The 13,426-nt window shown below is 48.6% G+C and overlaps 1 protein-coding gene across 1 annotated transcript in view; it reads left to right on the plus strand.

Moving 5' to 3' along the window:
* The window catches only part of Blm (BLM RecQ like helicase), an 88,129-nt gene extending 78,941 nt beyond the window's left edge, over positions 1-9,188 (plus strand). The window contains exons 19-22 of the mRNA XM_059272372.1: positions 443-635; positions 3,492-3,614; positions 5,260-5,461; positions 8,477-9,188. Coding sequence (XP_059128355.1) covers positions 443-635; positions 3,492-3,614; positions 5,260-5,461; positions 8,477-8,657 — 699 coding nt within the window. The 3' untranslated portion in view covers positions 8,658-9,188. The remainder of the gene's footprint in view (positions 1-442; positions 636-3,491; positions 3,615-5,259; positions 5,462-8,476) is intronic.
* The last annotated feature ends 4,238 nt before the right edge of the window (positions 9,189-13,426 follow it).

A 13,426-nucleotide genomic window follows, 5' to 3' on the forward strand; every position in this document is an offset into this window, starting at 1 on the left:
GCATGCGCACGCACATACACATAAATAAATAAAAGAAAAATTAAGTAAGCATTTATCCAAAGGCGCTCTCATGTGCCAGGCCCTGGAAATAGAAAGATGGAGAATACACAGCCCTTGTTCCACGGGGTTTTTACTACCTTTCGGCAGGAAAGAAATACAAAGGTAGGCACCGTGGCTCACCAGGTAAAGATACTGCCATTCAAGCCTGGGAACCCAAATCCGATCCCCAGAACCTAGTAAAAGGAAAGCACTGACTCCACATGTCCTCTAGCCTCTACACTTTTACTGTGACATATGTGTGTGCACACTCATGCACACACACACAGTATTATTGAATAGAATTTCAAAAGAAATTTTTAAAAAGTCAAACACTGAAAAAAGCCATTCCTTGGGAACGAGTATGCTTCTGCTCATTCCTCTGATTTCTTTCCTTCTCATTCAGGTGGACTTCATGGAAACAGAAAATTCCAGCAGTATAAAAAAACAAAAAGCTTTAGTGGCCAAAGTATCCCAGAGAGAAGAGGTGGTTAAGAAATGTCTTGGAGAACTTACAGAGGTCTGCAAGTTGCTGGGGAAGGTCTTTGGTGTTCATTACTTCAATATTTTTAATACAGCTACTCTCAAGAAGCTTGCAGGTAAGTGGCTGTGCACCTTGCTCTTCGGGCCCAGATCAGTGGCCACAAGTTCTTACTAAAGGACTCTATTGTTTCTAAGAGAGTCTTTTAATTAATTTGTTGCTATTGAGACAGGATTTCACCATGTCACCCTGACTGGCCTGGATCTCACTATGTAGACCAGGCTGGCCTTGAACTCACAAAGGTCTGCCTGCCTTTGTCTCTACCTCCCAAGTGCTGGGATTAAAGGCCTGTGCCACCATGCCGTGATGAGACAGGATCTTATTATATAGTTTAGGATGGCCGCAAATGGCTAATCCTCTGGCCTCAGCCTCCTGAGTACTAGGCTTATAAGCATGAGCTGCTGCTAAGGGACTTTATAAGTCTTGGTCTATTTTAATTATTTTTGGTTTAATCTTTGGGTTTTCAACCCAGCAATACCACTTAAGCTCTTTCTTGAAGTAAAAATATTTAGGTTATATACAGTTCAGATGTATGCTATAATTTTAATCTTATACTTTTCTGTAAGACTGAATGTTAGGATATGAATAATTACCATCTATAAAGCCAGATGTCAATTATTTTTTGCCTTCCTTCATGATGCTCAGCTATTTCCGTACAAGTACTTTGCAGCGAGGATCTAAACATGAAAGAAACTGTCTTAGGCTTCTTTGAATCTGGATCTATAACACTGCTCTGTCTTCAGTTGAGAAATATTTGCTGATCTGAGTTGTTTGCATGGGCTGAGATAGCTTAACCCAGAATTTCAGCGGTAAGGCCTCTGGAAAGTAAGCTGTTGTTGGAACTGACTGCTGTGTGTCCCTCCTGCGCTCCTCGCTCATGAACCCTCATAGTCATCACTCTGCGCTGCCCCGTCCCACCAGCACAGCACTCTCCTGTTGAGTAACCACCTCTCTTTTCCCTCTGTCGTCACTGGCATCCCGCTCTGGTTCGGGGATCTGGTTTTGGTTGTGGTTTTGGTTTCTAGTGCTGTTGTGCTGGGAATTTAACCTTGGGCCCCATGTCCTCCAAGCTGCAGCCCCATCTGCCCCTTCTGCTCCAATACAGGTGCTTTTCTGATGATACCAGAGATGTCAGCAGACAGTTACACATCTCAGTGACAAAAATGTAATACTGCTTTATCAACTCTGAACATCTTTTTTAGGTCATGTAAAGTACATGGTATTGCTTGCAAGAAAACTACAAACTATGGTCCTTTCTCAAGGACAGCACTTCATTGGTGCCAAGTTCATTACCTATTACTCGGTCTCACTGCCTTTTTACGTTGACAACATTTTCATGCTAATATGTCTCGTGTGCATGTGTTTGGGGAGGGAGTGCATGTGTACATGTGTGTGGAAACCAGAAGACCGTCTCATATGTTATTCCTCTTCAAGCACAATCCACTTTTATTTTTCCAACAGGAGTCTTTCACTAGGACCTAGGGCTAGACAATTCTAATTGTCTAGCTGTCCAGTGAGCCCCAGGATGTCCCTGTCTACCTCCCCAGCACTAGAATTCTGTGTCCAGCTTTTCCATTGGTGCTGGCAACCAAACTTCCTCCTTGTGCATGTGCAACAAGTGTGGTACTGACTGAGCCCTCCCCTCAGCCCCTGATAGTCTTTCTGAAGACATTTCATGTCATTGAACTAACTCACTCGGTGACGTACCAACAACAGTGAGTTTGCTGACCTGCCGACAGTATTAATTCTTAGTAGGTGTACTTAAGATCTCACATGCACAAGCAGGGGTGAGCACAGGACAGGTGCAGTTTGTCCAGCAGTATTCATAAGACACGCCTTGACTTCAGAAACTGTGTGCGTTAGAATTGGTTAAAAATGGTGTGTTTTCCTTGGCTACTAATGTAGTTTCCTAACTGGTCTCCTTAATTCCAGATGTGAGCAGGGCATGCTTTTAGCTCTTGCAAAACCACTAAAGCTACAGTAGCTCACTAGATACCGTACAGTTGGGTCAAAGGGTCAAAGGGTCTGCATGTGCTTGCCTCTCCCACTTCACCTCGCACTAGCCTTCTTCATGAACCTTCTGCTCTACCCACAGTCTGTCGCTTTTCCTCTAAACAGAGGAATGAGGTGGAAATGACAGATGGGAAAGGATCAGAAATCCACCCTCTGCTCAAGTCAGAAGTGTAAGGATTAGCACCCGCTTACTCTCCAGAGCCAGCACTCTTGGCCTCCAGACCAAATCCAAGCCTTCTTGGTCTCTTCCACTGCATCTGGCTCGCTTCATCCTTCTTCCTTCAGAGCCACTAAGCGCCCTTTCTGCTCTTTCCTATGCAGCCCCCAGGGGACTTGCCCAGCCATAAGCTCTATGTGCTATCTCTGCAGAGGACTCCAGGGTCCACTTGTTGCTTCACCCTATGTGGGACTGGCCAGATGAACAAGCCAGGGCCAGGGCAGCATCAATGTAGTGTGTCTCTTGAGGTGAAGTGTGCATGTCTGCAGTGCAGGGGAAGAGTCAGAGCTAGAAATAGAATGTGGGTGTTCGCAACAAATACAGGGACATCAGTCTTGCAGCTAGACAAGTCTTGGCAATGGGGACAGTGGGCAGGAGCCGAGTATGCCGAAAGTGAGCACCCAGCACAGATCCCACCCTCCAGCTTCCCCCAGGCACTTGGCTGTCTCCCACTCACTACGTTGGTGTCTATGCCTCTGCTGCTGAAATTGGATGGTGGGTTCGGCCCCTAGCCTGTCTGCTGCATTTCCAGTCTAACTTTGCCTTCTAGAAAACTCCGCATGTCCCTGGTGCCCAGCAATAGTTGGCTCTTAACAAATACGAGCTAAATGAGTAAATGCACTTGAATTTAGTGGGTTTCCTATGAGTGGTAATTTAAATTCTTAATTTTATGTCCACACACAGAATCTTTATCTTCTGATCCTGAGGTTTTGCTTCAGATTGATGGTGTTACTGAAGACAAGCTGGAAAAATATGGTGCCGAAGTGATTCCAATATTAAAGAAATACTCAGAATGGACACTGCCAGGTTCAGTATCCCGCCAAACTTGTTTTCTAAAAGCCTATTTTAATGTTAAGCAATGTATCTCACTGAATTGGAATTATGTGGTTAATACATCCTACACCTGTCACACTGAAGTCCCAGGAGCAGCCCTCGTGGTGTGGCAGGCACCTCCAAGAGGACATGGTATTTAGGGCCCCAGGGAAGCCAGTCATTAAACCTGCTAATGGAGCACAGGTGGGAACCTCTGGCCCATGGGCCTGCACATTGTTCTGGTAAGGCAAGTGCCCAAGGAGTCACAAGCCCTGGGCCCCATTCCAGATCTACCATCATCCCACTGTGATCTTTGGCAGGGCACCAGTGACCTCTGTGTGCTTCAGTGTCCTTATCTGAGGAAGGAACATGTTATGTAACAAGCATGTCTAAGATAACATAGAAGAGTAGAGCTTCAGTGCTTTGGGGAATGAGTGTCATCGGAACGCTCTTGTTATTAGTCACTGGAAAAGCCTGGCTCGGGGAGGACATCAAAGCGGAAGCCCCCAAAGAGCAAAGGGGTATTCTGTGGGGTAGTAAAGGGGCAGACTGTGCCCTCCACTGATGTGCCATGCAATAAGTTGTCACCCTCAGCAGACAAACCTGGTGTCTTAGGCAGGTTTCTATTGCTGAGATAAGCACCAGGACCAAAAGCCACTTGGGGAGCAAAGGGTTTGTTTGGCTTATAGATGCCCAGTCATAGTCCACTAAGGGAGGCCAAGACAGGAGCTGAAGCAGAGGCTATGAAGGAACACTGGCTTACTGGCTTGTTCTCCACCCTCCCATACACACCACCCTCCCATACACACCACCCTCCCATGCACCCCAGGACCGCCTTCCCAAGGACAGCTTGGCTAAAGGTAGGCTGAGCTCCTTCCTCTTCTTCATCAAGAAAATGAGAGTTGGGCGGTGGTGGTGCATGTCTTTAATCCCAGCACTCAGGAGACAGAAGATGGGAGATCGCTGTGAGTTCAAGGCCAGCCTGATCTACAGAGCGAGTTCCAGAACAGCCAGGACTACACAGAGAAACCCTGTCTTGTAAACAAAACAAAACAAAAAGATGCAAATACCCATGGAAATTACTTTCTCCCTTGCAAATTATGTTTCACTCAGGCCAGGCTCCTGCTTGATATGTGAAGTGTGCATGACAGTTATGCAAAGAAATGGCTTCTGTCTGCAAGGAGTAAAATACGGCACTAAATTTTCTTGTGCATTTATTATTAAGTCACTATTGCTTAAAGATGAGGGAGAACATAATTTTTTGCCTTTTTATATTGGACTTATTTTCTCAGCATGTTTAAAATGATAAATAAAATCAGCTAATACTTCTGGCATCCTTCACTTCAACTCACAAAGATTAGTTACACAATGTAAAATGGACGTAGGCCTCGTGCAGCAGTGTGAACTGAACCTGACATCTCCAGTCGAGTTAAAAATGATCACAAAGTTTTTTAAGTAATGAATTTTGATTCTTTCATTAAATATAAATTGCCATTGAACACACTTGAGCTTTTCAAAATAGAAAGGTTTGATTCCTGCCGAGTTGTTGAATCCGTACAGCAGGTAAGCCCCGGGAAAGCAGCTAGTATTGGGCTCCAGACACAGGGTCCCCTGTAATGTCCACATTTCCTGTTTGTAGCTGAGGACAGTTCCCCCGGCATAAGCCTGATGGGCAGCAGAGGCACCGGGAGGAGCACCCCGGAGGAGTCTGATGAGGAGGAACCTGTATCTTCTCACTACTTCGCAAATCAAACTAGAAATGAAAGAAAGAGGAAGAAAATGCCAGCCTTCCAACGGCCCAAGAGGAGGAGGACCAGTAACGGCGGCTTCAAGGCAAAGGGGTACAGTCTTTGTCTCCTGCAGCGTCGGGTGGGGGGACAGAGGTGCACACAGGTGCTCCAGCTTGCTTTAAAGCGCTTAGTGAAATTAGCCGGTGTCAGTTCATAGGCTGATGGGTAAGACCTGAACCAGAATAAAAGCATGGCTTCAGATTTTTAAAATAACCTAGTTTAAAGTTTGCAAAAACTTCCCCAACTTTGACCTTACCTTGGATTTTTGTTTGTTTTGAGGTAATTGCTCTGATTAAGGTACTTTTCCACCAGAAATACAACTCATACACTGAGTAAATAACAGGGCTTTTGTGAGTTTGCCAGTGTTTGCCACACTCCCTCTGTGGCTGAGGATTCTCTTGTCCTCTCTGCTGCTTTTTGAGACAGGGTTTCATGTATCACAGTCTGGCCTTGAACTTGATTTATAGCCAAGGGTGACCCTGAATTTATACTCCTCCTGCCTCTACCTCCCAAGTGCTGAGATTACCAGCATGGTCCATCACACATGTTTATGCAATGCTGAGATCATACCCATTGCCTCCTGCATGCGAAACAAGCCTGCCAGACCAGGTGCGTCCCCAGCCTTCCCCTGCTTTGAATGCCTCCTAGCCTAGCAGGGTAGCTGAGAAGATACCACAACTGGGAAATCCAAAGGCAGGCGAGCCAGGTTTCTTTAGGGCTGGGTCAGTGGCTTCTGTCTTCCCTTCCCTTCCCTTCCCTTCGCTTGGCTGTGGGCGGCAACATGTCTTCACTAGGAGAAGCCGAGGTAGAGGAGGCAGGTCTTGGCAGCAGGCTTGTTTGTTTCCCACCATTGCACTGTGACACCAGCCCCTCTCCCAGCCTCTGCCAGGTACCCTCCACCTTCTGCAGCTTTGCCTTCCATCCGGACATGGTGGTCCCCAAAGAACTGCACCTTAGAGCAGAAATGCTTAGACAATGGGAAACAGCATCAGGGACTTTTGCAAGCTGTTGGGTTTGCTTTTGCAGTTTTTCTGCCTCTTCTCCTTCTGGGTGATAAAAACAAGATTGAGTGGGGGAAGAGAAAGGAAGGCAATGTCACCAAATTGTCATTCCTTGTTAAATCCATAAACGGACTTCTTAAATGTGCTAACCCTTCTGCCAGAGTACAGAATTAAAGGCATTCATAAATGGTGGCTTAATTTTGTGGTTTTGAGTGCGCAAGTGCCCATCAGATATTCCTCAGTGAGGACATTTTCTCATTTCCTTCATTTATTCCTCTCTCTTGGGAGACATATTTCCTTAGTCACTCACAGAGCATGAGACCTTAAAAAGCTTCTGGTCCAACCCCCTTGGGTTTAGGGTGGGAAAACTGGCCTGGCCTGCATGGAAAGGGCTGCCTGAGGTCAGCCTCTCTGCTCGGTTTCAGAGGTGGATTGGACCCTGGCCTGGCACGACTGCTCAGAGCAAGTTCACTGCTGCGTGTCTGTGGACACTCCTTGAAAGTGTGGCCATCTGTCATCTGGCTTCTGCTTGTTAGAAGCAAGGAGACTAACACTGTTCGTTGCTGCTGGCTCCTTTCTTTAATTTCCACAGCATTTGTTTGTGAGGAAGAAGCTCTTGCTATATCACCTGGAGTCTAGTTTAAGCAGTAGAACTCAACTTAAACCAGGCGTGAAGGGCCATGCCTATAATAACCCTAGCACTCGGGAGGTAGGAGGCAGGAAGATGAGAGATCAAGGTAATAGAGTTCAAAGCCAGCCTGGGCTCTGTGACACCCTGTCTCAGAGAACAAACCAACATCATAGTGTCCTGCAGCTGGCACCAGCTTCCATGCCAGGTGTAATTAGTCTGTTGAAGAAGGGATTTTCCTCTCGGACCAGCTTGGTGACTATTCACCAGAGCAGCTTCTTTGCATCTGCTCTGGTCCTCTGGCTTTCCAGCCCACCCTGAGGGCTTTCCAGCCCCCACGCTGCTCACCTGTGCGGTGGGAGAACACTTGGGGCTCCTTGCCAGAGCCCTTCACCGTCAGACTACTGGGGCTCACATCTCAGAAAGACACACAATGAGCCAGGTGTGGTCTGGGCTCTCTGAGTGGGAGGAAAATGGATGAGCCCTTGAAATGGAGGCTGCTGTTGGCAGATTCATTCTGTAAATCAACATAAACAGCAGGTTTTTGCTCCGGGCTTCATTTCTCAGCAGGAAATCAGCATAGGGAAACTTCAGGCTGCTTCTCTGCCAGATCTGCAGTGAAATTGCCTTCCCTCCAGCGAGAAGTTTAAAGTGTTGAAAAACTCTTTACCTAGCCCAGCAGAGTGTCCTGAGATGCCACTGACTACCCTGGATTCTGGAACTGATGGTGGACTTGAGTGGGTTTGCAGAGCCTCTGAGGGGCTGCCCACTGTCACTGTATTGGTTTGCGCTCTGGTTTTATTAGGGGAAAGAAAATTGCTATCCTCAGATCAGCAAAGAAGTGATGTACAGTCCTCAGCTCAGGCTGTGGCAGGGCCTCTTCCCTGTGTGCATGAGGCAGTGAGCGGGAAGAGTTGGCAGGTCTTTGGGTGCAGCTGGGGGAGCTGCAAGCTACGTGGCCCTGACACATGCCAGACCAATGCATAAGGCAGCTTGGGCCTCCTCCCTAGGGAGCCAGATCTGTAGCCTTCTTAGAACTAGTGTGGTTAGGAAGAGGCCACCCAGAGGCTCTGCCCCATCTCCACTTCCCACAAAGCTGTTATCAGTGCGGTAATTCTAGGGCGTCTGATGGCCAGAGATTTGGAGTATCTAAGGCATGTCTTCTCTTCTTCTTTTGTCAGAGTAGATCCAGAGGATTCTGACTGTAGGCTGTGGAAGGCGTGACCGGAGAGAGGGTCTGTGGGTTGGTCACAGGCCACAGAGTTGAGATACTTCAGACAGGGAAACTCACCCTCCCCTCGGAATTTCCAGACAGAAAATGTAGACAAACACAAGACCAAAGAAAATCATGCTTGTTCTCCTAGCAAGTTAACAGACAAAGACCATTAACTTGGCCTCATTTAGCATTTTAATTGTCTTTTCTTTGCCACATTTTAGGGGCTCTACTACAGGCAGGAAAACGTCTTCTAAAAGTAAATTCTCCGGTGTAACTGGATCCAGCTCGGCCTCCTGTGCTTCTCAAGCAGCAGCAGCAGCAGCAAGTAGAAAGTTGGGGATTATGGCTCCTCCGAAGCCCGTAAATAGAACGTTCCTCAGGCCTTCGTATGCGTTCTCCTGACAGCACTTCTCAGCACGCACTTCTTGTTTGTCGGCATCTGACCATCTGTGAAGAGAAAGCTGTTAGTCTTCTTACACCATTTCAAGTTTTCACTCCTATCTATTAATATTTAAATGTATCTCGTGTGATAGTTCTTATTTTTAAATAAACATTTTCTTTGCTGCCACTGCAAGTGTGGTGGCCATTGTTTCTCACGGCATCTGCAGCAATGGCTGAGTCGTCTGCCCCAGAGAAAGTCTGAGTGTAACCTGACACGCGAAGCCAGAAGAAAAGGCACATGGGACATTGTGAAACTGTAGAACTTCTTGTGTGAAGCAAACTCAACCAAGGACAAAGGACAAAGAAAACAGAAGATATATTACCTAGTAACTCCTGTAATATGCAAAATGTACCTATAAATCATTAAGAAAAAGTCAGCACCGAAGACAGCCAAACAAGGCTGTGAATAGGCTAGTCTCCCCCAAAAATTCAAATGGCCACAAATACATGAAAATACCCTGTCTCCCTAATTAAAAGTACAAATTAAAACATGAGGTGCCGCTCTTTTGCCTGTCAAACTGTCAACCCTAGGGCTGGGTATAATGTCACATAGCTAAAACCCCCAGTGACTCCAGAGGCAGAGCCAAAGGATCACCTGAGCCCAGGAGTTCAGGGCCAACCTGGGCAGACACATTCTCCTTTTTAAAAAAAAGAAAGAAAGGATAGTTGGGCAGTGATGGCACATGCCTTTAGTCCCAGCACTCCAGGAACCAGAGACAGGCAGATTTCAGCCAGCATGATCCAGGACGGCCAGGGCTACACAGAGAAATCCTGTCTTGAAAAAAGAAAACAAAACAAATAACAACAAAAACCCTGCCTAGTGTGTACTGGATGAAAATAGCCAAATAGACTGTGCTTGCAAACGTTTATTAAATATTGATATACTTCCTGGTTTGCCCTTTGGGTAATGCCCAACTCCTTGACCTTGCTCAGAAGGGAGCTGGAAGCCTTCAGACCACTGTCCTGAGACCTCAGAACTAAGGTGGGCATATACCTATGCAGAGGAACCACCTAGTTCCTGCCACCAGGAACTTTGGCTGTTTCGTGGACAGACTAGCCAAATGAGTTAGCTGAGAGCTGCTTGCTTAATAAACCTTTCAGAGCTGGCAAGCCATGACTCCGGTTGGGATGAGAAGACGGAGTGGAGGACCAAGTGGCCGAGGTCACCGGAGAGCTGTGGGTCTAGAGGGACCCAGCATTCTCTGTGGCAGCCCATCTGGAAGGAAAAGCTGCTGCCACCTCTGTTCTAGGCCAGTTGGGTTAAGAGTTCAAGGTCATCCTCAGCTATACCATGAATTTGACCACAGCCTAGGTCACATAAGACCCTATTTCCAAAATAAAAGGACAGGACAGGACAATTCTCCCAACCTCTTGGCTGGAACCAGGAGCCTGGGGACTTTGATTTGTCCAGAATCTGATAACCACAAGTGGCAGGCACAGACTTCACTCAGCTCTAGAGAAACATTCTAGGTTGGAACTGACACAGAAATCGCAGCTGCCTCCTTCCTCCAGCTTGGCCTCCAGTCTGAGCAAAAACCCAGGGAATGTACCATTCCATGTGGGCAACCCCCAGAGGAGGCAAGCAGAGGCGAGTGACGGAGAAGCTGCCCTGGGCCCGGCCCTAATGAGGATGTTCTGTACAACCATAGCCTCAGGGAAGGCAAGAGAAACTGGGGTGTTAGCAGGGGCCTCCCCTAGGAACAGTGACCAGGAGGCTTGACTCCAACTCTGGCCAGCATCCATGGAACCTCTGTCTCATGCACACGCCCATGAGACCCTTGTATTCTGGAGAGCTGATGGGTGACCCCTGATCAGTTCCAGGGACAAACAAGCTTCCATGACCTCACAGAGGCAATATGGAGAGCCAAGTCTATGCCAAGGCCACCCAGCACCCAGCCTTGAAAAGCAACACATCATGGTATCCTTTTTTATGTAGGAAGCAGAATTCAGAAAGGTTATGTAACTTGCCCGAAACCACGGAGCTAGGAACTGGTAGTAAGTAGGGTAACCCAGTCTCTGTCTGCCTTGGAGTCCCAGTTTGTACCTGTTTCCCTGGTGTGATTAACACAGCCCCTTTTCATTCTCCGAAGTGTTCCAGTTAGGACAATAAATGTATGCGATCCGGGTCTATGTGCTCAAGAATCTCTCTGTTCTTTCCCTAAGCACTCCAACCTCCTCTCCCAGCCCCATTTTTCCAAAGCCTCCGGGGCCACCTGCCCTGACCTGTTCTGCTCCCTTGCAGCAGGCTCCAGGGACAGCCAGCCTGCAGAGTCAGCCAGCACCCGCTCAGCCGCAGCTTCTCCACAAGAGGAAATGGAGCCCCAGGGCCCTGCTCTTCTTGAGAAACTGCTGCACCTCCACCTCCCACCAGTCTGGAAGACTCCATCCTTAGAAAGCTCCAGAAGCCTGGCCAAATCTCTTTTCCCAGCTCCACAGCTGTGTAGGTGGGGGACTGCCATCCGCCTGGAAGTCCAGCTCCCAGCCTGCCTAAAGCATCTAGGACCTAAAGTCTAGGCAGAGGGACCATGGCCTGGACAGAGTCCCCACAGAGCTCTAGCAGCCTCTTAGTCAACTCCCACAACCTCAGTGTAACCTCCCTGGTGGGGACAAAAGAGGCAAGCCAGGGTCTCACACAGGCGGCAACTTCCTGCCCAGCCCTGCAGGGTGCTGGGGTCCCTATGCAGCTCTGTTGCTCTGGGGTGCTTGAAGCAAGGGCTCAGAGCTGCAGCTGTGCAGTGCAGCCCAAAGCTCCAGGGAGCAGACCTTGTGAGCTTGGGCTTCCAAATCAGTCTCCTGCTTTCTACCGCTCCTTCATTCAGCCCCCTGTCCCCTGTTGACGGGAGAGGAGGAGGGAACAAGCCACACAGTGGTTGGGGTAGCCTTCAGACCTGTTCTGGGAATGACTGGAATGACAAGCCAAGCTGGGGTGGCACACGCCTTTGATCCCAGCACTCGGGAGGCAGAGGCAGGTGGATCCCTGAGTTCGAGGCCAGCCTGGTCTACAGAGAAGTTCCAGGACAGGACAGCCAGGACTATACAGAGAAACCCTGCCTTGAAAAACACCAAACAAACATAACAAGCCAAGAAGTCAGAACTTAAGTTCACAGAGCCCCGGTAGGGTAGGCCATTCTCCCCAACCCCCATGTAGGGCCTGGGGCTAGGTTCTTACATCCAGCCAAGTGTGCACAACTGAGTTTGGTTTGGGGACCAACAGGAGGTGCTGGAATGATACTCTGTATTGCCCCTAAGCTGAGGTCTGTTCACCCCCAAAAGTCCCGTGTGCCCCATGGATACCACACAGGGCTGCCATCCTCATACAAGGACCAGCCTGGACTGATGCTGTCTCAGACCCTGCTGGGAGCTGTGTGACCCTTTGCCAAAGCAGGCCTCCACCTCTCCCAGGGAAGATTTCCTCATGGGGAAAAAAATCCCCAGGCAGTGACCCTTGGGACATGGGGGGAAAAACCTGGGGCTTCTGGCCATTAACAGCCTCTGACACCCTGACCTGGAAAGAAAGACACCAGAGACACCAAGACTTACAGCCAGAGGCCAGTGGAAGCTCAGCATCCTTGGGCGTTTTTCCATAGGAGAGACCTTGAGTGAGCTCCCCCCATGACTAGCAAAACAGTAACCCCATTAATGTCACAGAGGAATGTCAATGTCTGGTGGCTGTGCTGTACAGCTGGAGGTTAACCATGCAGAAACACATGCCTACTCAGGCTGCACTAGACAGCGTCCCCCACAACTGTCTGTGCCTGGTGCAAGGATGAGGACTTCAGCATCTAGGGTCAGCCTGGGGCTCTTGTGTCCAGTCTAGGTAGGATCATCAGGACACTGCCCTGACAAAAAAACATTATTTTTCACAGATTATTCTGGAGGAAGTATTACTCCCTGAATCTTTCATTTGCGTGGCCTAAAAATTCCCTTTTCTGTTTAATCCAGTTAAGCTAAGGAGCCCTGACTAATACACCTGAAGTCAAGTGACTGTAAGCTCGGTGGCCTCAATGAGCCCTTCCCCCACAACACTGAGGGTTGAAATGGCCTACACCGTGCTATCCCAACACTCCCCACTTAGCTACATCCTCGGCCCTCTTTATTTCTCGAGATAGGGTCTCACTAAATTTCCCAGGAAGGCTTTGAATTTGCAATCGTGCCTCAACCTCCAGAGTAGCTGAGATTATAGGTCCACACCACCAGCACCGACTCAGGTTCTCATCTGCACAGTAAACATCTGCCTTGTCACTGCCTCTGGGGGTTGTCCTCTCTATCCTCTCTCTAAGGGGAGGCGGGCGGTGTGGTCCCACTCTGTTGCTCAGGCTGGCCCCTAAACTCCCAAGTAACTGAGATCACAGACATATGCTACCATGCCCTGCTGTGGGCATCCTTCTGGTTAGATACTCTACAGGTACTTGTTGGCCCCACACCCAGCCCTAGCCAGCAAGTGGCAGTCAATGGGAAAACGCTCCAGAAAGAGAAAGACAGGAGTAAGGGGTGGGGTGGGGTGCCAGTCATGGATGGCATAGAGAGTCTGCACAGGAGCTGGTCTGGCAGAGGGACTTCAGGCCAGGGGTCTAGTGTCTGGTCATCCCCATTGGGGCGCTCTGCGCCTTCCTGTCTTCCCTTCCTGTTTTCACTTACTGGAAAGAATGAACAGACGCCTGTCTCACCATCTAGGGAGCTACTCCCTAAACAGAAACCTCCACAGGTTGCTGCCCTCCTCACTTTGAGAG

Source organism: Peromyscus eremicus, chromosome 1 (genome assembly GCF_949786415.1).
Source record: "Peromyscus eremicus chromosome 1, PerEre_H2_v1, whole genome shotgun sequence".
In the NCBI taxonomy this organism is placed as follows: Eukaryota; Metazoa; Chordata; class Mammalia; order Rodentia; family Cricetidae; genus Peromyscus; species Peromyscus eremicus.